The sequence below is a fragment of the Galeopterus variegatus genome, unplaced genomic scaffold (assembly GCF_000696425.1).
Source record: "Galeopterus variegatus unplaced genomic scaffold, G_variegatus-3.0.2 Scaffold6583, whole genome shotgun sequence".
Classification (NCBI taxonomy): domain Eukaryota; kingdom Metazoa; phylum Chordata; class Mammalia; order Dermoptera; family Cynocephalidae; genus Galeopterus; species Galeopterus variegatus.
Window position 1 is genome coordinate 33,626 of NW_007732694.1, and position 26,664 is coordinate 60,289.

The window sequence follows — 26,664 nt, forward strand, 5'->3', positions numbered from 1 at the left end:
GGTGCGGACCGAAACCCCAGGGGGATATCTTCTTTTTCCTTCTTTTTTTTTTTTTTTTTTTTTTTTAAAAGATGACCGGTAAGGGGATCTTAACCCTTGACTTGGTGTTGTGAGCACCATGCTCACCCAGTGAGCAAACTGGCCATCCCTATATGGGATCCGAACCCGTGGCCTTGGTGTTGTCAGCACCACACTCTCCCGAGTGAGCCACGGGCCGGCCCCTACTTTGCCATTCTTAAGAAGTGACCCTGTACCTGCCACCGAACCTTCAGAGCCTTCTAACTTAGGCCAATGTCCACTCCTGCTGGATGCCAGGGGCCCTCTTGCTAGGAGGTTCCTTGGGATGGAACGGGTCTTCCAAATATTACTTGTCCCTATAATATCGTGCATCTAGGGAAAATAAAATTTTGTCCCCGTGCACATACACACACTAGACAGCAGAAATTCTTCCCTCTCAGAATAGAGACTCTCAGGACTTCCTGGGCTGGGACATTTGCTGCCGTGGCCCATGGAGATGGAACCAGAGAAAGCTGGTCCCTCGGAGGATGAGCTCTCCTCCGTCGAGCAGCAGCTGCGGCCGTGCGTGACAACGTGGTGCTGGGCCTAGGCGCAGCCGCGAGGCATGTGGCCCATGGAGATGGAACCAGAGAAAGCTGGTCCCTCGGAGGATGAGCTCTCCTCCGCCGAGCAGCAGCTGCGGCCGTGCGTGACAACGTGGTGCTGGGCCTAGGCGCAGCCGCGAGGCACCGGGCTGGAGCAGCGATGCCTGTCTGGGCCAGCTTGTGGCCTCCGCATACCAACATGCGCTCAGGACCCTGGGGAATTCACAGATTTACTATCAGTGAAGGGCAATAATCACGCAAGGAGGAGCAATTATTGCCAAATCATTTAGGATTTAAAAAATCATTGGCAAGAAGATAGAGGTCAAGAGGTGTGCTGTCGGGGGAAATAAAAAACTCTACCTGTCAGGCCTGGGTTTCACTTCTTTTCTGACTGCAATATAGTGGGGGAAAGACAGAGATGCAAAACCGAAAGGTCGGACTCCGCAGAACCCAGAGATCCAGAGAGCTGGCGGCGGGGCGCCACAGTCACTGAGGCGGCTCTTCTGGTTTGAGTTCAAAAAGCAGATTCATTCATCCCCCTTGCACACCTGTCTGCCCGGCCTGGTCTGCCCTTCGCCATCCTAGGCGCTGGGAGAAGAGTCTCGGCTAACAGGTGGCGATGTTTCAGAGCGTAAGCTTCCAGTGCCAAAGAGCTGCCCAAGAAAGCCCATGTTTTCCGAGTTTTCTAGTTATCCAGAACCCTGCCAGGAGGGGTATTTCTCCCCATCACAGGCAGTGAAGAGCAGGGCTGGGTGGTCAAGGACAGCAGGCTTAGTCTCTGCCCTGCAGCCCCCAGGAGCACGTACCCCATGGGGAGGGGCCTTGAGATGCCACCTCTCTCCAGATGAGCCCAGGCTCCCCCAGAAACCAGGAGACGGTGCATCACTAAGCGATGTCCACCATGTCTGACACATTCGTGAGGAACAAAACCAATTCAGCAAGACTCAGAGAACACCGTGCTTGAAAAAGCAGCAAACAAAGGTGCTGCTAAGGTGGGGGGCGACGAGCACTGGCGCACACAGCTGGCGAGGAAGGCACGCAGACAGCCTGTCTGAAACAGAAGCAAGTGTGTGCATCGCAGCCCGACAACCACTCCAGAGGGTGTCCAGCAGACTGCTAGAAACGTACGAACGCACGTTCCCACAAGGGTGTTCATCGGGTAACGTGCAAGAGAGAAATGCAGGGGAACCTAACGTCCCGCAGCAGGGAATGGTAAAGAACACTACGGCAGTCCACATGATGGGATCTTACGCAGCCACAAAAATTACCCTGTAAAGTGCTTAAATAAGCCCAAACAAAGTGTTCCCAATAGAGTATTAAGGAGGAAAAAAAAAATCAGGTTTCAGGTAGCAGATAAAAAGGATTATCCCCATTTTGTGTTAAAAATGTATATACAGACACACACAAAAAAATCAGAAAGATTAAACATGATTTGTGTTATTCTAGGCTGGTGGAATGATGAACAGGTTTATTTTTTTAAATATACTTTTCTGAATTTTTCCTAACTCCTTTAATGAACATAAGTTACTTCATAATCAGATATAAAAAAAATTTAATGCGTGTTTTGAGAAAAAAATACAATCCACTAAAAAGGGCTCCAGGGGAGAAAATGTCTTAAGAACAATGAAGCCACAAGTTTTTTTGCATGACCGAAACATGTCTGAAAGACAGCTTCAGAGCTGGAAGTTCCTCAAACTCTCTTTGGTTTCAGACCCACCTCTGTGGTGCAGGATGCCAGGCATCAGGCTGGAGCTTCCAGTCCAAACCAGGGCCGCTGGAGTGCAGTGTCTGTCCCTGGCTCTGGTTCTCACACTGTCCCAGCCGGTCAGCCTGTTCCCGGTCAGGAGCTGAGCAGGGTCATCCCCAAACTGATACTCAAAGACAATGTGTACAGCTGGGGGGCAGGGCTCAGCAGAGTGGGGGTGAGGGGCTTTCAATGGAAATATCTAAGGGGGAGGGAGGGAGGCCACAGGGACAACAAGTGGCCCTGAGTGGCCCTCACTTGAACATCCACTCCCACCCACAGGTCTCCCCACCAGGGATACAGACTGTCCGCAAAGCCTCATAGTCAGGACAGATGCCCTGAGAATCAGGAAGCAAAATGGTAGGGCACAGTCCATTTTTTAAGCCCAGCCCTCGTCGGATAAACCTACAGACCCTACCTCCATTTTTGACACACCATCCTGAGAGCATGAGCCAGCTGGTGAAAACCACCATATCTTCTACTTACCCTCATCCCCAAGATCTTGCCCAACTTTATTTTCTACTATATTCTGCCAACAATATACAGTTTAATATTTTTCAAAATAGAAAATATTATATTGCTAAACATGCCTGTTAGAGCTTCATTTATTTATGGGTTGCCAGAGGCCAGGAAAGGAAGGGGACCGGGGGAGGGGAAGAGATGGATTAACGGGTACAAAGTGACAGGTAGACAGGAATAGTAAATTCTGGTGTTCTGGGCTAACTAGAGCTAATAATATTATATTATATTGTATTATTGTATATTTCTAAATAGCTAGAAAGAGTATCTTGACTGTAATCACCACGAAGAAAAGATAAATATTTAGGTGATGGATAAGCTATCTACCCTAAGTGAATCATTGTACAATATATACATGTATTGAAACAGCATACTGTACCACACAAATATATACAATTTTTTATAAAACTGCATTTGTGGAACCTAAGAAATCCTGGTATAGCTCTGGGCCCTCATGGGGCACTGGGGCATAGCAGAGAGACCTGGAGGGGACGGGAAGACGCTGGTGTAGGTCTGGCTTCACTCCGCATCAGCAGTGGTATAGGGTTCAATACTAGACTTTTCTGTGACTATTCCCTTAATGCTGTGTTTCTCCCCAGGGGACATTCGGCAATGTCAGGGGACATTTTTGGTTTCACAACGTGGGAAGGGGGTAGTGCGACTGCATCTAGTGGGTGGGGGCGAGAGATGCTGCTCAGCTCCTACAGTGCACAGGACAGCCCCCACCACAGAATGATCGGGCCCCAAAATGTCAGCAGTGCCGAGGTTGAGAAATCCGCTCATAACCTCAAGAGGGGAACGTGAGTACCTATGGCGGAGAATTGGAATAAGGATTTCAAAAACTAGACAGGCAGATGACAGTACCCGCGTGTGCCTGGCACCCGTGCATACAAGGTCCTTCCTCTCCAAGCCTTGGGCTCCTCCCTTGTGAAATGGGCCCTCCAGCCTCCGGCTTCCTGGCTGCTGCATACTGAGTCCCGCAATAGCTAAGCATCTGGTTTGAACAGTCCCAATTTCCATTAAACCTGCACAACTTACAACTATAGAACTTCTGATGATTATGGAAAACTTCCAAAACCTTCACATCATTTGGTCTTTAGCATGAAGCTATAAAACCATCACTGATTCAGAAGCTTAAACCATGAGAATTAGGTATTTCTAGAAGTGACCTTTAAGATACGTTATTCTTTACCCTATTACCGAACCCTAGAAAGGGCCCGCTTACCTCTAAGAGGTTTGAATTTCTAATCTACTAGAGTAGTATCAGCCATCTGTTATTTTGAGGCTATTGAGGAAAGGTTAAAATGAAAATTGGATTTGGGGAGTTATATCCATTGCGAGCGCGGGCTGAAAACTCCTCAGCAGCAAGAAGCAAGGCAGGGTCTCGGGAAGAAGCAGTTACCAAGGGAAATGACTGGTGATAACTTTATTGATTAAAGCAGCTTGAAAAATTTAAGGTTCACCACAGCCTGGCACTTTAGCAGCGAGATAGCTCCTCACAGGCATTTTTCATTAAAAATAAAGAAGCAGGAACAGAGAATTATTACCCTGTGCATAAGACACAGCTCCTCTGAAATGGCCTTATTTTGAAATACTGCTTTAAAAGGTCTACACATCCTGAGACTCAAATATCATTAATGCACATGTCAGAAAAACGGTGGGGTGGGGGTGTTGAGAACATGCAATTGCCCCCAACTGTCTGTCAAGGGGAGGGACAGAGATGTCATTTGAGGGTGCAAGAAAGACTGATAATGTAGCAGGTAAATAGGATACAGCTTGGCCACATGTGCCCCGAGTCACCAGAGAAAGCAATTCCTTAGCTATCCCAGGCCACAGATGCTAAAAAGGAACCAGCCAGCTGCAGTGACTGAAACCTCAGGCAGGCGCAGTGACCCACTGGGACTCCATAGACCTACCCCTCTCCCCACATCTGAAAAAGAGAAACTTGGATCAGCAGGACCTCAGGATCAGAGAGCATCAGTGCTTCTCTGGGGAGTGGGGGCGGGGGGGGGCAGTTTCTCATTCAAAATGTGAAAGATGCTGACTGTGAAGATAAGTAAAAAATGCCAAAAAGAAGAAAAAGGGGACTGCGGAAAATTACCCAAGGTCAAACTTGTGGAATATATGAAAAAGCATGTGTACTTCACAGGGCCTGGTTTTCCAAAGTCTTGCAGTTTCAAATATTGACCTTGTGGAGGACTGGAAATTCTCCTCAGGCTATAAGTCTCTGTTGCAAGATAAGGATTTGTGGCACAGCAGGTTGCTGGCTCAAAGACAAACTAGTTACTGACTGTTATGTAAAGATACTGAGAAATTGCTATAGGAAGGAATGTTTGCTAAGATCAAGCTTGTGTTGATAAGACCACTTAATTGCCTTATGGAATGTCATCTGACTTGTTTCACTGAAAGTTACCAGCCTATACTGTTAAACTATAACCCCACCTATGTTCTCTTCCTGTAACTTCCTGGTCTGGAAAATAAATGCAGGAAGAGAACCCCAATTCGGGGTTAATTTCCCAAGGAAGGGTTGGCTCTCGCTTGAGTGTTCCCAGGGAGATTAACCACTTTGGGGCCTGTCACTGCTCAGAAGAGATGGGCTTTGAGTAATCCTTTGCATCTCCGTCACCCAGGGGAAGTGGGGTGACAAATCCATGGGGGGTGAAGCAACACAAAGCAACACAAACTATCCAAATATAACCAACAATATGTCTGGATATTCAGTTCCTTCTGGTCTTATTTTCTAGGCACTGGCAGTTTTATTGTTTTGGGGGGAAGGAGTTGCTTAGATGGTTGTGATCATACTGCTTACACAATTTTAAATACTGGTTTTAAAACTCAGATTACAGCATTAGCCTTTCTCCCACTCTGTAACAAATTATCTTAAGAATTTATTCTCTCAAGTTAATACTATGATTGGGATATAAATATGCACATAGTTGCTTATATTTAAAATGGGAAGACAAGCCATTTTGTGTTGCTATAACAGAAATACCTGAGACTGGGTAATTTATAAAGAACAGAGGTTTATTTGGCATATGATTCTGGGACAGCTACAGCTGGCACGGGCCTCAGGCTGCTTCTACTCATGGTAGAAAGTGGCAGGCAGCCGGCAGGTACAAGTGGATCACATGGTGAGAGGAAGCAAGAGAGAGAGTGTGGAGGTGCCAGGGTCTTTTTAAACAACCAGCTCTTGTGGGAACTAATAGAGCGAGAACTCACTCACTACCCCATCCCCCAGGGAGAGCATTAATCCATTCATAAGGGATCTGCCCCCATGACTCAAACAGCTCCCGACACTGCCACATTGGGGATCAGATTTCCGCATGAGTTTTGGAGAGACAACATATTCAGGCTCTATCACTATGATTTTTATAGAAATGGCTACCTATGGGAGATGGGTAGAAACAGAACAGAAGGAAAAGGACAGAAGTTAGACTTCCTTGAATATTTCCTGTTTTGTGGATTTGGTTTTGGAACACAGATTAAAATGTTGAAAAACCAACACCATAAAATTAAAAGTAAAGGGAATTCAAAGAGGATCTGTTTGGGGGAATACTGCCCAGAAAGGAATTATTACTAGCAGCTTTAAAATACAGTATTTTATACATAAGTCTCCAGAGGGATATGCTGTAAAGGAAAAAAGAACTATAAAAAAAAAAAAAAAAAAAAAAAAAAAAAAGGAATCTTAACCTGTACCAGTAATCAGTTTTATCATGGTCAATAACTGGTAATCACGTTGCTGAGTATCACACACAGCACACTCCCAGCGTAACTACAACACTGTGTGGTATTGGGTGTAGGGATGGAATTGGTGGTGCCTGGCTTCTTTCACACAGCATAACATTTCTGAGATTCAAGACTCTTGTGTGTATTATGGGCTAAAGCAAATGATTGATGATTACGTTGATATTTTTGAGAATCAGGATTTTTGGCAAGGAAGAAGGAAGTACAGTTATGAGATTGATGAGATTAAGAAAAACCCTCAGCCTGATCTCTATCAGAACTTTCAGTATGAGCCCAGGATATGTTTCACATTGAAAGATATGTATTCTTCCAAGCCTTGTTGACTAAAAAGTCTTAGGAACGATGACCAACCCTGTCGCAGTGAGAACCATTAATGTCCCAATCATGGTTTCTAAATACTATGTTCCACTCAAAGCAAGCATGACTCCTTGGATGGATGGTGGATTCCAGGCCCAGGGCAGGAAATGCACAAGTCAGGTCTGGAACATTCTGCTATAACAGGGAGTAAAGAACCTCTCGGGCGCCACTGGGGTCAGGTCAAAAGGACTCAGGTGCCCACTCAAGGAGGCTTTCATTAATCAAAGATTAAGTGATTTGAACATCACTAGAATAATAACTGCAATGGATTGAAGCAATCAAATACGTTTAAATCCATCGGTTTATAATAATATGTATATTCTTAAATTTCACTTGTCACCTTGGGAGGATGCTAGAGAATCAACTAATTATTTTGAAAACTAATAAATAAAGGAAAAGAAACGTATTCATCTGGCGTTCCCAATACGAACCTCAGGGTAACAAATAGTTGATGAGAAGTTTTCCTGTGTAAAAGTAATACATAAAGAAGGAATGATAGAATTTAAATATCACCATTTTGCGACCCTTAATGAATTAATGGACTTAGGCCTTGATTGTTAATAGCTGCTATCACCACAAAAGGAAACAACTGGACATTCTGTGCTTCCTGGTGGAGAAATACAACATCACCTGAAAAGCAGTCATCCTAGAAAACCAGACTCTGACTCTGATCAAGCTTTTAAATCCAACCACCAAAAACACAGGAAGTAGAGAGAACAGAGGAGCATGTTAAAGGGCACCGCTGAGGGCCAGCAGCAAAATCCAGACCCTGGGAAACTCTACAGGACAAACGGCCCAGTCTCTTCAAAAAGATGCAAATAAAACAAAAGGGAGGGAGTGTGAGGGGACTGGTAGATAAAAGACCCTCAGGAGTCATGCTGAGCAATCACAATGCACGGACTTCAGTTGGATCTTGAATCGAACAAATTGTAAACAACACACAACATTTATTAGACAAGCAACGGAGATGTGAGCAATGATTGGATATTTGATGATATTAAGGAATTTACTGTTAATTTTATTTAGATGTGATAATGGTACTATCTATGCTTCAAAAATAATCTCTATCTTCTTTTAGAGAGACATAGAAATATTTATAGGTGAAGTGATATGATTTCTAGGCTTTGATTCAAAATAATCTAGGGGAGGGGAGAGGGTATAGATTAAACAAGTGGCTATTAAACTTGGAGGAGGTCCCAACAGCCAAATATGGGACAATTTGAGCAACGCAATAAATAATGATAGGAATGGTTGTAACTCATGGAATAAAACAAATATCCTTTGTCCATGTTGGTGTAAACAAACAAGTAAGTGGGAGAAAAGGGAAAGCTCTTCCTTACGGTAAATTCCAATTAATAAATATAGAACGAATGACGGAAACAGAAAATCACCACGTGGCAAACACTCCAGCAATAATTGTTTCAGGCAGTAATTCTCAATGGATGCTAAAATTAGAAGAGGAGGGAACAATCAGAAAGAGGGTATTTACACAGAGTCAAGTCATGCCCACAAGATGCTTATTATAAGGAACAAATAGTAACTTTACAGTGGAGAACCCTGGCAGACACCTCCCCAACGGGCGATCTGAGTTAATGTCACCAATAATGGGACAAAATGACATCTATCAGGTGCTCCTAACAGAATGCCCCAAGAGGGCTCAGAATCGTTTCTGTGAGTTTCCTGCCAGAAGTGCACAGAGTAAATTAAAGCATGAGGAAACATCAGCAAGACCAACCGAGCGACATTCTGCAAAATAACTGGCCAGTACTCTTCAGAGATGCTGCAGTCATGAAAGACCAAGAAAGACTGAGGGAATGTCCCAGAGGAACGGACACTAGGGGACATGCTAAATGCAGCATGTCCCCTAAAAAGCTGTTAGTGGGATGACAGAAGACGTCTGAATAAGGTCTCTCGATGACTTAACAGTCTTTCAGCAAAGTGAATTTCCTGATTTTGTCATTGTTCTATGATTATGAAGTAAGTGTCAACATTTGGGGAAGCCGGGTGAAGGGCACATGGGGATTCTTTGTACTATTTTTCCAACTTTTTGTAAGTGTGAAATTACTTCAGAATGAAAGTTGAAAACAATTTTTTAGAGTGGTTCGTAGTTGGTAATTATTGAAGTTCAGTGATGGGAACCTGGAGTTCCTTGTCCTGCTCTCTCTAACTGCACAGGTAGTTGGAAGGCTCCACGATCAACGGTTAAAGAGAGGCTGAGGAAACACAACAACCACATGCAAAGCATGGACCTGTGTGGACTGAATACTCCACAAATCAACCCATAAAGAACATTTCTGAGACAGCCAGGGAAACTCAAATATAGATCAATATTAGATAATACTAAGGAATTACTGTTGATTTTTAAGGCAGTTTTAAAAAATTTATTGTGATAAAATACACATCACATAAAATGTATCACTGTAACCATTTTGAAGTGTTCAATTCACTGGCATTAAGTACGTTCACAACACTGTATAACCATCACCACTATCTAGATCCAGAATATTTTTATCACCCTAAAGGAGACCTTGTACCCATGACCCTGTTCCCCCATGCCTCCAGCCTTTGGCAACCACGAATCTGCTTTGTCTCTATGGATATGGCCATTCTAGACTTTTCCTGTAAATGAAATTATACTATATGTGTCCTTTTGTTCCTGGCTTCCCTCACTTAGCATAATATGTTCAATGCTCATCCACGTTGTAGCACGTATCAGTACTTCCTTTTTATGGCTAAATAGTACTCCATTATATAGATGTACCACATTTTGTTTACCCATTTATCAACTGATGGGCAGGCACTGGAATTGTTTTCACCTTCCGGCTATCGTGAAGACAGCTGCTATGAACATTTGCATACAAGTTTGTGTCTGATCACCTGTTTCAATTCTTCTGGGTGTATACCTAGGAGTGGAATTGCTGGGTCATGTGGCAAATTCTATCTTTAACTCTGAGGAACCACCAAATGGTTTTCCACAATGGCACACCATTTTACATTCCTCCCAGCAATATAGGAGGGTTCTGATTTCCCCACATCCTCGCCGACACTTGTTATTTTCCATTTATTATTATTATTATGGCCATCATAGTGGGTGTAAAGTGGATCCCACTGTGGTTCTGATTTGCACTGCCCTAATGAACGAGGACACTGAGCATCTTTTTATGAGTTTACTGGCAATTATTTGGGGTTTTAATGCATTGCAGTTTTATCCAAAATTAACCATATTTTTTGAAAGGCATACTATAATATGAAAGGATACAATAACAAAAAGTCTGAGATTTGCTTTAAAACATGACAGCAAAAGAAAGTAGATTTTTTAAAAGACAGAAAAGGGATAGAGGAAGGGAATGTGGCAAAATCTTTTAATTATTGAATCCGGGTGATGAATATATTGGGGGGAGGTCATGGCATCATTCTAGTTCTGTGTATGTTTGGAATAAAAGAAAGTGGACGGGGAGTCAGGAAGGAGTCCAGTGAGGACACATCGAACTGGAGGTGCTGCAGATGACCAGGGTCAGGAATGAGGCTGAGTGGTCAGGGCGGATAGGGAAGCCATGAGCACAGACAGCATGTTGGGCGTGCACAAGCCTTTCCTTCTCTCACAGCCCAGTGTGGCATCTTCTAGGTATTTCCTGGGGACTCCGGAGAGCCTGCATCTTCTGCCTTCTCTAGGAATCTCGGGGTAGGTGCAGATGCTAGACTTTGTGTTGTGGGCTGTCTTTCTCAAAGCATCGTGAGGAACGAGTGCTCTAGATCAGAATGCACACGGGGAAGTGTGGGTCCAACGATAAGCCAGTGCCACCATGATCCTGAGGGCACCAGGCTTGCCACAGGATGCTGATGCCTGTGGGACCCCCCGATGCCTCTGGTGCCCACACTGAAGCAGACAGCAGGACAGTCTTGGGCCACTGCAGACTCTTGCCCACTGTTTCTTAACAATGCTCTCAGAATCGGCTACAGGGACCAAAGCCACACTGACTGGGTATCGAGGTGGGGTGTATGTGGCTGTGGACAATAAAATCTTAACCTCCAACCGAGATTTGGAGGTTTGGAAGGTAGTCCATCCCCAAAACAGCCTTTACGTAAAGGTGGAAAGATGAGTGATTTTATCATTTCTTACATAACGTTGTAATCTTGCTGTTACGTTGTCTTTCCAATGACAACACTGTTAATACGCTGATAGGACTTGCCAATTCTTATCTTTCCAGAGAAGAAGCAAAAGGTCACTTAGAAAAAGCCACAGGCATTTCTGTTTCTCTCTCTCACACTGAAGCTAATTTAACAAGTTGAAAACATTCAGTGTCTTTTCCCCCTTTCCAGACAAATAAGCTCTCATGGGGGGGTCCACGCGTGGCCGCCCAGCAACCCCCACAGGCTGTCTGAGCCTCAACCCCACTCCCAGCCCCGAGGCTGCCCCACGTGAGCGCCAGAGCCTCCCTGGACAGGGCCACCTCCCACGCTCACATCGAGAGGTGCCATCCTACCTGGTGGGCTTCCAGCCCCATTGCTTGCAGGGCAGACTTGAAAAACTCAGGAGAAGGTTTCCCCACCACTTCAGCTTTGATGCCACAGGCATACTGGGAAAAGAGAGAAGGACATGGCATGGGTTTGGGATCAAGGAACAGATGTATGGGGCCGGCCCGTGGCTCACTCGGGAGAGTGTGGTGCTGATAACACCAAGGCCACGGGTTCGGATCCCATATAGGGATGGCCGGTTGCTCACTGGGTGAGCATGGTGCTGACAACACCAAGTCAAGGGTTAAGATCCCCTTACCGGTCATCTTTTTGTAAAAAAAAAAAAGGAACAGATGTATGTCCAATCAAGGAAAGACTGTCCCAAATGTGCCCCAAGGGTCAGAGGCCTTGAAGAGGCAGGATGCTGTGGGCCTGAAGAATACATCTCATAGGAAAGGGCATCACGACTCCACAGCAGGTGCCTGGGATGCTCAGGGCACCCACCACCAGGCGCCCTGCCATCTACTCAAAGACTCGCCCACAGCAGGAGGCATCCAACAGCTGGCAAAGCCATGAGGCCTCCTGAGGACCAGGACACCAGTACTCTTGTTTGCTTGCTCAGCTGCAATTCCATTCTCTTGTCCCTTCTCCCCTCCCTTCTCTCTTGTCCACCCCCAGCTCTGTCACAGGTCCTCCCAGGAGGGGTCAAGGGCTCCGTCTGCCCACCCCTCCCACCTGAATGCAGGAGGCAGAAGCCACTGCAGCCCTGAGGACAGATGTGATGTGAAGCTGACCTGGGGCAGGAGCCCTGGGCTGGGGCAGCTGATGGGACATGGGGAAGATGGACTGTGGGGAGCCCCAGCTGGAGCCTGGCCACAGATGGCCTTAGAAACTGGACAGGGAGTCGGGAAGGAGTCCAGTGAGGACACATCGAGCTGGAGGTGCTGCAGATGACCAGGGTCAGGACTGAGGCTAGGTGATCGGTGCAGATAGGGAAGCCATGAGCACAGACCGCATGCCGGGCCTGCTGGCAGGGAGGGGTGTGCCCACCAGAGCAGGGGAGGGAGAGGAGAGCAGTGATGCAGAGGAGAAGGACTGCATGGCTCGAAGCCCCTAACAGGAGAGTCGACTTTGAAACATGCAAGGCCATTCACACATCAAGTACACCCCTTCTCCAGGAAGACCTGAAACATCCCAGACAGCTGAAGAGCCAGGCAGGTACCTCGAGCGCCCTCATGTAGGCACCAACGTCCAGCATCAGGCCAGAGGTCTCCTTGTAATAGCGCCTAGAAAAGAGCAGGAGGGAGCACACTGAGCAGAGTCCAGGGACCCAGGAACTGCCCTGACCTGGTTCCACTGGCTCATGAGAGTGGGGCCACGGGTAGGGTCAGCCAGACGCCCTACTGAGAATGACCAATGGAGGCCGGCACAACAGTGCCCAGCAGGGTGGCCATGCCCAGTGAAGAGCACAGAGGGTCAGTGGCTCTGGGGACACCATGGTTCAGTCAGTCAGAATGGCCCCCTGCTGCCAGCCTCGTGGGGACCCTGCTGCAATGATTAACAGGGGACCCTAGGAGCAGATGGATCCAGTTGCTAACACAGAGAAAGACAAGTGACCTGTGTTCTGGGAAGGGACAGCAGGTCCACAGAGCATGTGGTGAACTCCTAATTGCTAATAATTAACCCCTAATTGCTGCCTGAAGAAGAACACTCCATTAGTTCCACAGCGACCTGCCACATCCCCTATTAGCTGGAGGTCAAGCGAGGTGCCAGGTTTCTCGGGCGCCAGATGCTTTTATGAGAAGACAACAATTTCTTCCCTGTCTCCTGGAGGTCGAGATGGGCTCGGCTTGAAGGAGCATTTCTTTCTCCAGATGATCTCACTGCTCTTGTGAGCGCTGGGCAGGCTGAGCGCTGGCCCCACGCCCATGTCAGACCCGAGCCTCAAGGCACACGCCATCTTAGACACTCGGTGGACTGGGCCGGTTCTCTCCGAGCAAAGCCACTTGACTACAAAGAGTGGAGAAGACAGCTCAGCCTATGCTGCTCTGAAGACAGGAATCGTTGAAACCCAAGAATAAAAAAGGGGGATCTGATTTTTACAATTATTAAAATGTCTGTGATCCGTTCATCATTTCAGTTCCCATTCTCCTTTTCCCACCCTTTGAATTTGGGGACCTTAAACAAGCACGTGTGCAGAGAACCAGAGACAAGAATAGGGAAGTGTGCTGACTTCAACATTCATATCCTTTCTCTGCTTTCTAATGGTGCGACCCTGGGTTGCTTAAGTCTTCTGGGCCTCAGTTGCCTTATCTGTAAAACGGGCAAAACAAACAACGAATGGTACCACTTCGCAGACAGTTGTGAAGCTTGAACAAAATAACGCATGTACTGTTCTGACCACCACTCCTAGCACGCAGAAACTCTCGAACAAGATTGGAAAATATCACTATGAACAACTGTTCACCCAGGCTGAGAGAGCGCCAGTGAGATGTGAGTAGGGGGAGAGAAAATGAACACAGATCTTTCCAGTTTGTGGGGTTGAAACGTGTTCTGTGCCCACCTGAAATGTCAGGACTGGGCTCCTTGGAAGCTGCCCCAAGGATGTCCCTTCTGGCTTTGCCACTGCTGAGGACCCTGCCTGCCCTGCCCCTGCCTAAGGCCCTGACACTCACCCAGTCACTTGCCCCTTCAGCCCTGTGAGGTGGCTTTTGCGCCTGGAGTCCCTCTGCTGAAGGCATGGGCATCTCCTGTCATGATGAGGCTCATTAGTGTCCAAGTGAACCCAGGCCTCTCCCAGCCTGCCAGGCTCTGTGCTCCAAGGCCACCTCAAAGATGCAGACCATGTGGTACACTGCACGTGTTCAGTAAGGTCCACACTACTCATGGGGTGGGGATCTGCAAGTGCCCTCCCTTTTAAAGAGTGACCCCAAAACACAGGCTTAGAGAGCTCTAATTTCATGTCTTAAATCCAGCACTCAGACATGTATTTTGCATTCATATAGCCTCAAAACAGTGTTTCCTTTTATTTTTCCCATTTCTACAGTAAACGTTTGTGGTATGACGATTTCCTTAGCTAAGTGAGTTTCAAGGCAATGGCGAATGAGGATGTAAAGCAAAGCTGGGCCGGGAGGGAGAGGAAGACGCCGCACCCTGGGGCCTGCGCATGTGGGTGCTGCAGCCAGCGTCAGCCAGCTCAATCCTCCACAGACACTGATGAACACGCTGCCCCAGAGGCCCTTTGCAGGACTTGGGGACACTCCCAGACCCAGGCCTGCACCCCAAGGACTCCCAGTCTAGTGGGCAAGCAGACAAGTCCACAGACAAATATAAAAGGGTGGGACACAGGGATGACAAGGTGACCTTATGCTCTGTGGTCCTCTGCCTGAGTAGGGCGCAGGCATTCTGGGAGCAGGGAGGCAGGAGAGGCATCCCACAGGAGGAGATTTCAGCTGAGACCCGAAGGTTGAAGAGGTTACCCAGCTGGAAGGAGGAGGAATGGGAGCATCTCAGAGTCACCCTCCCGCCCACCAGCTGCCTGGGGCCGGCTGGAGAGACAGGAGGCTGGGTGGACTCAGGGCAAATGCTTCTCCTTTGGAAAAAACTCCCAAGGAGATCCACGCTGCACAACCTCTGCTGGCTCATATTCCCTGGAGTATTTCTTCTAAAGTGAAAGAACCTGGACTTTCTTATGTTTAAATTTAGTACTGGATGGGAGGAAACAAACTGAACACGCAACTGAAAACGCCCAATCAGAATTTTGCCTTTGTTATGCCGATCTTCATCGACCACGGAGAACACCAACTTCCAGAAATCAAACTTAGAAATTTTAATATTTTGGCCGGCCCGTGGCTCACTTGGGAGAGTACGGTGCTGATAACACCAAGGCCACAGGTTCGGATCCCTATATAGGCATGGCCAGTTAGCTCACTTGGGAGAGCGTGGTGCTGACAACACCAAGTCAAGGGTTAAGTCCCCTTACCGGTCATCTTTAAAAAAACAACAACAAAAAAGAAATTTTAATATTTCTTTGTTTATCTGAATCTGGGCTTGTTTTTATAGTGCCCAGAATTCTTCTTTATTCCTTATTCATTCAGGAAAAAAAAAAAAGGCATTTTGAGGCCAACTTTCAGCTGAAAACATTTTTTAGAGATTCGGTAAATACATGCACTTAATTTTTTTTTAAGTATAAAGGCCCAGGTTATTTACATACTCTAGAGATGTGAGATATTTCTCCTTTGTTATCGGCATAACATAACCAACAGCAGCCCTGGTTAGGACCTGAGTGTTGCAGCCACAAAGAGGAAACTGTGGACGCTGGAAAGAAAGGGAAAAGCCGGGGAGGAGCAGTCAGATCTGATTTTATGCTTTATTCTTCTGCCATTTCCGATTATTCAGCACAGCCTCCCTTCAAAATGACCACTTGACCTTTCCCAGAAGAGCCATTAACCTTCCATAGTCTGTCTCGTAAACAGCTTAATTTTCTGATGGCGGCATGACAGAAGAAATTACAAAGCCAATTCCCACTCTCTGGTTCAAACAGATGCCAAATGTAAATCACTCCATTTCCAGGAGGAGGACATTCTGCCTCAGCACCTCCGCCCGCTGCTGTCGCCTCCTTGGCGGGCACCGCTTAGCCTGTGCCCTCTGCTGGTAGAGGACAGGCCCCCACCAGTGGTGACTCCCAGTGGCAACTTGACAGCGTGGTGACAACAGCTCTTCCTGGGTCCTCGGGCTGTTCTGAGAAGCTGTGACCTGGCCCGAAAGCTGTCGGTTCCTTTCTCTGGCTTTTAAACACCCAGCCCACAGTCAGAACACCCGAGGCAGAAACCCTGCCAGCTAACCAGCTAACGACCCCACTAATCTCTGATTTTTAAACAAACCCCTGCCTACTACTCACTTTGTTGCAGTATCACAGACCTAAAAGCAACTGATTCCACCTTTTTTCAACATACCTATTTTGACTCTTACCTATAATCTGGAATAACTTTTAATTATGAGACTTTAAAGAAAAAAGTTTTAACATAAATGAGTTATAATAGAGCGTCTTAATTATGCTTGTTCTCTCATGAGGGGTTGGCAACCAAGGCCTAAAAGGCCAAGCCTGAGTTGAGCAGACCAGGCCTGTGGTTTGCTTCACAGCAGTGACCTAAATTGCAGAAGGTTGGAAGTGTAAAAAGGGACCACAATGGTTAATTTATTTGGCTGGGTCATGGTGCCCAGATAAGTGGTCAAACGTTATTCAGGATGTTTCTGTGCAGGTATTTTTGGATGAGATTAACATTTAAATCAGTGGACTGTGAGTAAAGCAGATTGCCCTCGATGAGACAGGTGCACCTCATCCCATCAGTGAAAGGCCTTAACAGAACAAAGACTGGCCTCCCCCAGGCAAGGAGGAGCTCCACCAGCAGGCTCGACCATGACCTTCCCTAGGTCTCCAGCCTGCCAGAGCACCCTGCAGATCTTGGATTTACCCAGCCTCCACGATCAACTTCTCTTCACATATATCCATATCCTATAGGTTCCTGTTTTTCCCCAGAGAACCCTAACTAATATAGGCCACATTTTATATGATAAGCATACTAGAAATTTTTAGTTCCTAAAAATATATATCCTCTCTTTTCTTTCTGGGAATATCTTTCATTTGCCTATTTTTGATAGAGACATAGCATGAAGAAATATTTCCCTATTATGAGAAAAACAACAAATGGCATGCGATATATGGCAAGTGACTGAAGCTTGGAGACGTGGCAATACGGAGTGGTGGAGTCTGGGGTGAACTGGGACTAATGAGGCAGTGGCCCCAGCTAAGCCGCTGTGCGTAGGGAATGTGGGGCCCAGGACTGTCAGATCTTCTGATTCTTCAAAAGAATACAGATATCTGGGTATTTTATGTAAACTCTTCCAATTTTTAAACACAGGCTCAAAAAAAAAAAATTTAAGATCTTGAATGGGCCAGCCAAATATCTCTTCTAGAATGTAGCCTAGAGGTGACAAGCACGGGCTCTAGAGTCAGCCAGGCCAGGTGCCACTTCTGGTCCTGCCAGCACTCACCAGCTGGGGGACCACGTCTTATTTCACATTCCTATGCCTCAGTATGCCCATCTGCAGAATGGCAATGATGCTGCCTACAGTTCCCAGGGTTGTGGTCAGAACTAAACAAACTGGAGTACAGAAAGTACTTAGCAATGGCCAGTGGCCGGATAAAAAGCCCCTCCCCATCTACTCAAATAGCTGGCCCTGTTCAGCTGGCAGAGGGAGGCAGTGCCCAATCTCCAGAAGCTCCTAAGCTGGAAAACACTTCCTCAGAGATGGCCCTAGAAGTCCTGCACTGCATGAGAAGCCAGGGTAGAGACTCCAAAGTGTCCTTGGGACTTTAAGAACCTGTCATTCTAAAGTTCTAGTGTTGCTTCTGTTGATGACAGAATAAATCTGCACAGCCTTCTGGAAAGCAACTTGAAAACACGAATCAAGAACTACAAAAATGCTTGCTCTGTAATTGTCTCTGAAGACATCATCTGAAATGTACAAAGATGCTCATGCCAGCCTTACTGTGGTAGAACATCAGAAACAACCTAAGATGGATAACCGTGCCATAGAGAAACCCACTTATCGTGTGGAAAGTCATTCACAAGATCGTCTTTGGTGAACAGTAAAAAACAGGGGACAGGCAAGGTCAAGTTTGATTTGATACCAGTGTTGTGGATACATCCATATATAATGATCCATTTGCACAGGAAACCGTTCAGAAGGACATACACCAAAATGTTGACGGTTGTATTCCTTGGGCAGTGCGACTAAAAATACTTTTAGTTTTCCTCTTTTGCTCATCTGTATTTTCTAATTTTTCTTGGATGAACATGTGCTGTCTTGGTGGTAAGAAAAGGTGTTAAGAAAAATAAGAAACACTGTTTCTTTATAGAAAGGGACAGTGAGACGTGTGCCAAAGGCTCAGACAAAAACATGGATCACAAAATCACCATTTCACCGAGACAGTGCTCTGCATCTAGAGACACTGGTGCCCAAACCAGAGCATTCCACCAGTCCTCAAGCCTATTTTTCACCACTTAGGTGTCCCTTGGGACCATTCTTCAACACCCTGTGCTATATCCTGTGCAAAAGCACCTTTGCCTTCTTTGCTCCAAACTTGGGACAATCAGCACTTGACCTCTAAGATCTCCAAGGGCTCTGCATCTACAATGTAGTCCCTCCCCACCCCCTGCCGCCTCTTCTAGCCTAAGGTCCACATGGAGCCTTGATCCATCAGCTCCTGAGGACAGATTATTCCAATTTCCTAAAATAACATTCAAGGAGAAGGAAAAAATGAAGAGAAAAAAAGCAAGAAGAAAGAGAGGGAGGGAAGAAAATTACCTGTGCTCACTCCACAGCCACTTTCCTGAACCCTTCTCTACTGGATTCTGCAAGTCAGAGAACCACAAAGCATCCTCCAAAGCAACCAGAAATGACTCTCCCTGGAGCCAACTTACCCTTTTCCCAGTGATACGAGCACAGGCTTTTCCAGCTCCATGAGCACCTGGAAGGCTTTATTCATGTTCTGATAAGAAAGGCCTTCTCCTGCATCTGCAAGTACGACACAGTTTGGATTGGACACATCGATCTGATCAAATTCTGAGCGGAGTCCTGGAGACAGAGAGAGGATGGTCAAGCCCCGGGATAACATGGCCCACCTCCCACCCCCACCAGGGACATCTCCTGTCTGTCATGCCTGACATGTCTGCCATGTCTGCCCTGCCCCTTTCTCAGATACACTATTTCTTTTCTATCCTCATAGATACCATGGCAGGTTGATGAGGAAAGGATGCTATTCCCATTTTATAGATGAAGGCATCCTGGCTCCCAAAGCTAGAGAGCTTGTTAGAAAGATGGACCCACAATTCCAACACCAGCATTTGTCCCACGAGCTCCTGTGGTTCAATACTGTGGGCAGGAAACCCATAGCTTTGTAACGAGGAGGGGAAATCTGCCTGTAGGACACACATCTCCAGCAGCAGGCCAAAATGAGGCCTCTTGCAACCCTTAGAGGGTTGGTACTGCTGTTTGCAAACTGTGAGAGCCATCAACACATTTCAGGCTTTATGTCTTCAGTTCCTAAAATAAACATGCTCTCACTTCTCTTGGTTATCAGATGTTTACCTTTCTGGATTAAAACAATTGAAGTAAACACAATGAGATACCACTTCATACCCATCAGAAGGATGAGAATTAAAAGGACTGACAACACCAAGTGCTGGTGAGGACCTGGAGCAACTGCAACAGCTGGTGGGAGTGTAAAATAGTACAATCCCTCTGGAAAAAGGTCTGACAGCTTCTCGTAAAACTGAACCTACACTACTCTATGACCCAGCAATTCCACTCCTGGGTATTTACCCCAAGGAACTGTACAGGGATGTTCATAACAGATTTATTCATAGTATCCTAAAACTAGAAACAACCCAGGTATCCATCAGCATGTGAATGGATAAACTGTGGTATGTTCAGTCCATGGAACAATACTCTGCAATAAAAAAAAAATACTGCTAATACATGCAACAATATGGATTAGTACCAAAAGCACTATGCTGAGTGAAAGAAGCCTTACACAAAAGACAATTGTGAAAGAAAGGGTTAACTCAGCAGGCCTAGGTTGTTCAAACCCTGCACATTCTAAAGAGAGTCTTCTGGACTGGCTTATTGGGAGAAAACTTCTGAGCCCCTGCAGTATCCTACCTGATAAAAGGGGTTTTGTATGCTTAAGTCCTTGTGCCACACTACACTAGTTTGAGCTCTGGGGTGGGCTACAGACTGAGTAGCTGAGGTAAGTCACATGGGAGCTGCATGTCTACATGACTGACCCTTAATTAAAACCCGGGACACGGAGGCTCCAGTGGTCTTCCCCAGCTGCCAACACTTCCCATGCGTTGCCACACATCACTGCCGGGAGAATCAAGCATGTCCCAGTGCAAATCCACTATGAGGGGACAACTGAAAGCTCACACCTGGTTTCTCCTGGACTTTGCCCCATGTGTCTCCTCCCTTTGCTGAGCTTAATCTGTATTCTTTTAGTGTAATAATCCATAAATATGAGTGTAACAGCTTTTCTGAGTCCGGTGAGTCCTTCTAGCAAATCATTGACACTGGGGGTGGTTTTGGGGGCCCCTGACAAAATTACATACTGTATGATTTTATTTATATGAAATGCTAGAATAGATAGTCTTATTTATAACGGAAAAAGTCAAAATAATGTTTGCCTCTAAGAGGGCAGGGGGCAGGGACTGATGGGCAGGGGAGAGGTAACTTTTGGGGTGATGGTGATGTTCTAGATCTTGCTGGTGGGTTGAGTTACACAGGTGCATGCATTTGTCAAAACTCAGCAAAAGTACACCTGAGGTTTCTGCATTTCACTGTATGTAAATTTTACATCAACAGGAAAAAACTGGAAACAAATATTGAACTCTAGTTAATGATATGCTGAAGCATTTAGGGGAAGTATACCAAGGTCTGCAATTTACTTTGAAATGCATCTAAAACAACATACATAGATGGATGGGGGATGGATTGACATATGGTGAAGAAAATATCATAAAATGTCACTGACAACATCTAGGTGATGGGTATAAAAATATTCCGAGTGAAAATTCTTTGGGTTTTGCTGTATGTTTGAAATTTTTCATAATAAAATGTCGGGGGGGAAATCCACCAACAATAAAACTTGAATAATTCAAAGTCTGAAAGAAAACATGGGTGCATTTACTGAAAACACAGATGCCGGCTACAGCCAGAAGGGCATCTGCCTCCCTCCGGTCCTCTCAAGCTCTGCTGCCTGCTTGTTTGATTCGCTGATTGACACCACCTTCCAGGCAAATGCTAAAACTCCTTTCCTTCCCACATCTTCCACCCCCGACTCCCATGTCTAGTAGCCCTTTTCTGGGGGTTGACGGGAGAGAGAATTCCTCTAAGTCTACTCTCTTTGAGGACCATGTTCTAAAGACACTGGCGGGGTTCCTAGACTACAGAGAAAGGATTCTGAGAAAAGGGATTTCTAAAGGCCGGGCATGTCGCCCTTCATTGGCGCCAGGGCTATGAATTCAACACTTGGGCCTCCAGGGAGCACCGTCCACCTCTGACAGCCCCCACTCTTGCCCTGGGAAGGGAAAAAGCATGCTTGCCTCTGCCCAGTGGTTTGTAAAACTAAAAACATCAAGTGCAGAGGAAGGAAGGAGGAAGGCTCAGTGGGACGACAGAAGTGTCCTGAATTCTGAAGCGTGGCTTTTGTCTCTTCTTTTTAAATAATCAGAAGGTACCAGATAACACTATTACTTCTTCTTTGTTCCAAAAAAACTCCCCAGTGAGGGTCAAAGGGGCCCTTTTCTTGCATTCTGACCAAAATCAAGATGCAAACCTTGCTCCTACATCCATTTGCAAGCTGCACCAAAGAGCAGGGCTGGTTGTTACTGACACTCACATGGTTCACGGTTATGGGTGACAGATGCTGGAAAGCTACGGAACTCAACCTAGCTGTTCATCCTCCCTCTCTCTCACTCTCTTCCCCTCTGTCAACAAGAGCTAGAATTTTGCCTTCTTGACAAGGCCCTGGCCCCTTGGTCTATCCTAGACCAGGGAAAGCTATCATAGGGTTTTCCTCCCATAAGACTCTGGAACCTGCCTCTAAGGACCCTCTGCTGTGGGGCTGGGGGATGAACAGGGCCATGTCCTAACTCGTCCCCAGCTGCCAGCAGGAAGCCCCATGATGTCCCAGGGCACGGAGGCCTACCATCATGGATGAGCAGGTGTGGCCGCAGGCCTCGCTCCTTCAGGATCTGGCAGGCGGCTGGTGCAGGGGCAGTCACCTCTCCCTCCGAGATGTCAAATCCCAAGCGCCGAAGCAGCCTCACCAGCTCTCCCCGGGACTTCTGCGACTCATTGGTACAGAATCTCACCTTCAGCTGAGACTGCTTTAGTCTGGGGTGGGGAGAAAGGTCAGGCTGAGAGTGTTGTCAGCACGTGGAATGTGCGGCCTCCTGGGAAGGCGCTCAGAGACGGGCACTTCTCCAAAAGCAATAGGTAAAGTCCCAGAGCAAGTCAGGTCACCATGGGTCCCTGAAGTGGCCCTGACTGAGCCCCAGGTGTGCTCAGGCTAGGATTTCTAAGCTGAAGCAGACCCCTTCGTAGGGGACCCCAGGCCACACCCCCACAACCGTCCTTTCCATCCTCACTGGAGTTGATACACCTAAGACTCCCCAAGGTTCTCCACCTGACATTTGTCCATGACTCTCCTGCTGCCTGGGAAGCATCTCTGCCCCCTTTACCTGGGACATGTTACCTCTCCACCTGCACCAATTCTACTCACCCCTCGATATACACTCAACACCTCCCATCCACCGTACCATTCTGCTCAGCCTGACTAAAGGTCATTTCTGAGTGTCCATAGCTATTTCTCTTTCTATACAACTAGCATGTCTCCTTTGCATTGGAACTACATTTGTCCATGCCTCATTAACTCTGGATCCGTATTTCCCCAAAAGTGCAAAGGCAGAGGGACCGCACTGAGGTTTGTCTTCTCATCACTGTCAGCGGAAAAAGGTTTGCCAGACAAAGTCTTCAGGGAAAGGGGCAATTGTGGGATGGACCGGACCCTCGGCCAACCCAGCATTAAGGTAAGGTGAGCCTGAGATGTGGCCGATTGCTGGCAACACCAAGAATCCTTCCCAGCTGCCTTCACAGGAGACCTGCATGTCCCAGCTGCACGGGGGCAAGTTCTCGGAACACAAAGCCACAGAGCAGATGCCTAAAGAGGCCCCAAATGAAATAACATTCCACCCTTCCACAGGCAATTACTGAGTATTACTGAATACCTACTAAGAGCCTGGCACTGGGCTAGTGCATGGAACGTACTGTGAGTGAAGGCAAGGTCCCTGCTCTCTAGAGACAGCCATGGATGGGCGAGGTAGGAGGCAGGCAATAAACAGGAACCCCCGTGAAAGAAGGGCAATTTGCAATAGAAAAGAGAGGTGCTATAAGAGGACAAACAAGGTGACCAGGTGGGGTAGGAAGGTCGGGGGAGGCCTCCCTGGGGAAGCATCTCTGGAGCTGAGACCCTTGGGGAGAGAAGGTGCCAGAGGCATGCAATCCAGCACAGGGAACAGCAGACACTGGGAGACCCAGCGCACAGCACTCTGCACCGGGAGAGGTGGCTGGACAGCTGGTGCCCAGCAGCAAAGGGACAAGTGTGAGAGAGCAGTCCACACAGGCGGCAGGGTGGCTGGCTCCGGCCCAGATTATACAACCCTCCCTCAACAAACCCGGCCCCATCAAAGCAGCAGTCATATCTGGCATCTGCTTAGAGCTCCAGAGTGGAGTCACGGAAAAGACACCAGGCTGCAGGCCTGGAGGCCCTGAAGGCACTTTCAAGAAACCCTACTACAATAAACCAGCTACGCTAATCGTCACCCAGCACTGTTCTCAGACAAGTCCCTAAGCACGTCCATTTCACTGGTCTCCAGAGATGCAGGAAGACATCTGGACTTCACCCATCCTTTTGAGTTGCATATTTTTTATAATCTAAGTAATACATTAATACAGTGTTAAATACATAATTTATAATTTATAAATAAACATACGTAGATATATAAACAATAAATGCACATGCATATGTATATATCTATGCACATAGACATATACATATAAACGTATATGCATATAAATATTTAAATATAAATAAATACACATAAATATAAATATACACAGTGTTCAAGTTTTGCTTTTACAGATGTGGCCCCAGTCAAAGGTGTCTGGAAGTAACACACAGATTAGACCCAGTTATTCAGAACTATGGTTTAAAATCAATCTCTATTTAGGCAAGTGAGAAATAAACAAAAATTCAACTCAACCTTCCCCAGTGATAACATAATTAATCCCATTTTACAGGTGAGAAACTGAGTCCCAGAAAGGTCAAGAGCTTTCTATTCCTCCTCCTGAGGCTGAGACTTTGGGGATGTGGATCCCACCGTGGATCCTGGAACTTACAATGGAGTCAGGAACAGGAAATTGGTGCGCCCAGAGCTGTCCTATGGAGGGGAGGAAGGTCATGTCCCAGGGGGGTCTTAGAGAAGACTTCCTGGAAGATCCAGGTCTAACTGGAGTCTTGCAGGATGGACAAGGAGGTCGCAGGAAAGGGCAGGCCAGTGAAGGGAGACGGGCAGGTGAGCAGGCCCCACCCTCTGCCAGGTAGAAAGACTGGGAGCATCCTGGGATACACGGAAGGGGCAGCCGGAAGATGAGGCTGGAGTGGAGGACCACTGAGAGGGCAGGGACGAGCCAGACACTCTGCCCCACTGCTGGGGTGGCGGGGGGACTCCAAATATCACCCTCATTGGTGCTAACAGAAACTGGGAAGAGGTGGCAGGTCTTGGTCCAATGTCCCCTCCTCCAACCATCCTGTGTGACGCTGCCCCTGCTCCGTCTCTATCTGTCACACACTGTTTTTCTTTCTTTATAACATCAACCAGTATCTTCAATTATCTGATGCATATATTTGTTTATTGTCTTTCTCCCTGACCTATGCAGTCCGTGAGCTCAGGGACAGGATCTCTTCGTTTCATGGCATCCCCAGCACTTTCCACAGGGCTTGCCATGCAGCAGCTCTGGATAGACATTCGTTGAATGACTGACTGACGGAAAAGCCTAAATGACTTCCTCTGCTGCTTCCCTGAGGGTGTCCCTTTCCGGGACAGGATCTCTTCGTTTCATGGCAACCCCAGCACTTTCCACAGGGCTTGCCATGCAGCAGCTCTGGATAGACATTCGTCGAATGACTGACTGACGGAAAAGCCTAAATGACTTCCTCTGCTGCTTCCCTGAGGGTGTCCCTGAGCCTGCAGCCCCCTCACAATCCCCTAGACAGAGAGACAGGCTTCAGTGGTGAAAACAGGCATTCCCCTGTGCAATGAGCTTCCACATCTTCTCAGCCCTGGAGCTGACGGGTGCGATTTAGGAAAAAATCTGCACATCTACTGACACTGGAGAACACAGACTGAGGGTCTGACAGTGTCTCCCTCAACAGCCCAGGTGATTCATCCCTTTCTTATTATTTGTCTTTCCACATCTTCTCAGCCCTGGAGCTGATGGGTGCGATTTAGGAAAAAATCTGCACATCTACTGACACCGGAGAACACAGACCGAGGGTCTGACAGTGTCTCCCTCAACAGCCCAGGTGATTCATCCCTTTCTTATTATTTGTCTTTCCTAATCAGAGGTTTACGAATTATCAATTACACTTAGTGGTTAATTGCCCTTCATAAAGAGAGCTTTTTTATTTTTAAATTAGGCAGTTAATATATTGTAACTAATAGCGTCACCTTGTAACGTTATGGATAGATCTTCATTGATGGGTGCTGGGAATGTGTGATTCGCACCCAAGTTAATGGAGCAGTTGAGGGAAGAAGTGCAGGGGGTCCCAGGGGACTAATTACTGCTAATGAATGATGATGTGACCTTCTCAGAACAGTGAACAATCGGTGTGACGGTGAGATGACAGTGCCTCACATCTGTCATTCCAAGCACAACTTCAGATGTGGGTAAAAAAAAACGAGTAAATCACAGAACTCACGTCAGGACACAATATATACTTTTAAAATCAAAGTTCTAGTTTTGGAGATGAAATCTGTCCTTGAAAATATAGCGGGAAATGCGTGGGTGAGCCTCTCTTCCTGGGTCCTGTCTATTGGTGCCACCTGACCCCACTCCCTTTAGATGTGTCACCACAGGCCCTTTCTGACCACCAGGGACCGGCCAGTCCCAGGTTGCCTCTTCATTATTTTAAATTACTGATAAAAGTTTATTGAAACAGTAACATGGTAACACAGCGCTGTGCCTTTGCTCAGTGCCCTTGATCTGACTTCATCCTTATGGCCCTGACACACATCCCCAAGGCCAGGTGCCTGGCTCACAGGTAGCCCTCACTAAGCGCATGAGAACCATTGTCCGCACCCTAGAAAGAGCAAACAGAGGCTCCGGGAGGCAGAGACTGGATCGAGGCCACCAGCTTGTAGGCAGCAACTCTGCTCCCTCAACAGTCTACGGTGGTGCGAGCGGCCCCTGCACCAGCGAGTAAACACAGTGGGTGTCTTCCTGGGGCCCAGCCCCTCAAATGGAAACCCCAAGCCCTGAGCAAGGCCCAGCAGCACCAGGAACACAGGCCCAGCTCTGCTGCAAGGTGTCCTGCAGGGAGGGGTGTGTGTGGCACTC

General features: G+C 47.0%; 1 protein-coding gene across 1 annotated transcript in view; it reads right to left on the bottom strand.

Moving 5' to 3' along the window:
* Positions 1–26,664, bottom strand: part of LHPP (phospholysine phosphohistidine inorganic pyrophosphate phosphatase) — a 36,364-nt gene that overhangs the window by 6,214 nt on the left and 3,486 nt on the right. The window contains exons 2-5 of the mRNA XM_008591030.1: positions 22,193–22,380; positions 18,909–19,062; positions 12,644–12,707; positions 11,451–11,543 (exon numbers count right to left, since the gene is read on the bottom strand). Coding sequence (XP_008589252.1) covers positions 11,451–11,543; positions 12,644–12,707; positions 18,909–19,062; positions 22,193–22,380 — 499 coding nt within the window. The remainder of the gene's footprint in view (positions 1–11,450; positions 11,544–12,643; positions 12,708–18,908; positions 19,063–22,192; positions 22,381–26,664) is intronic.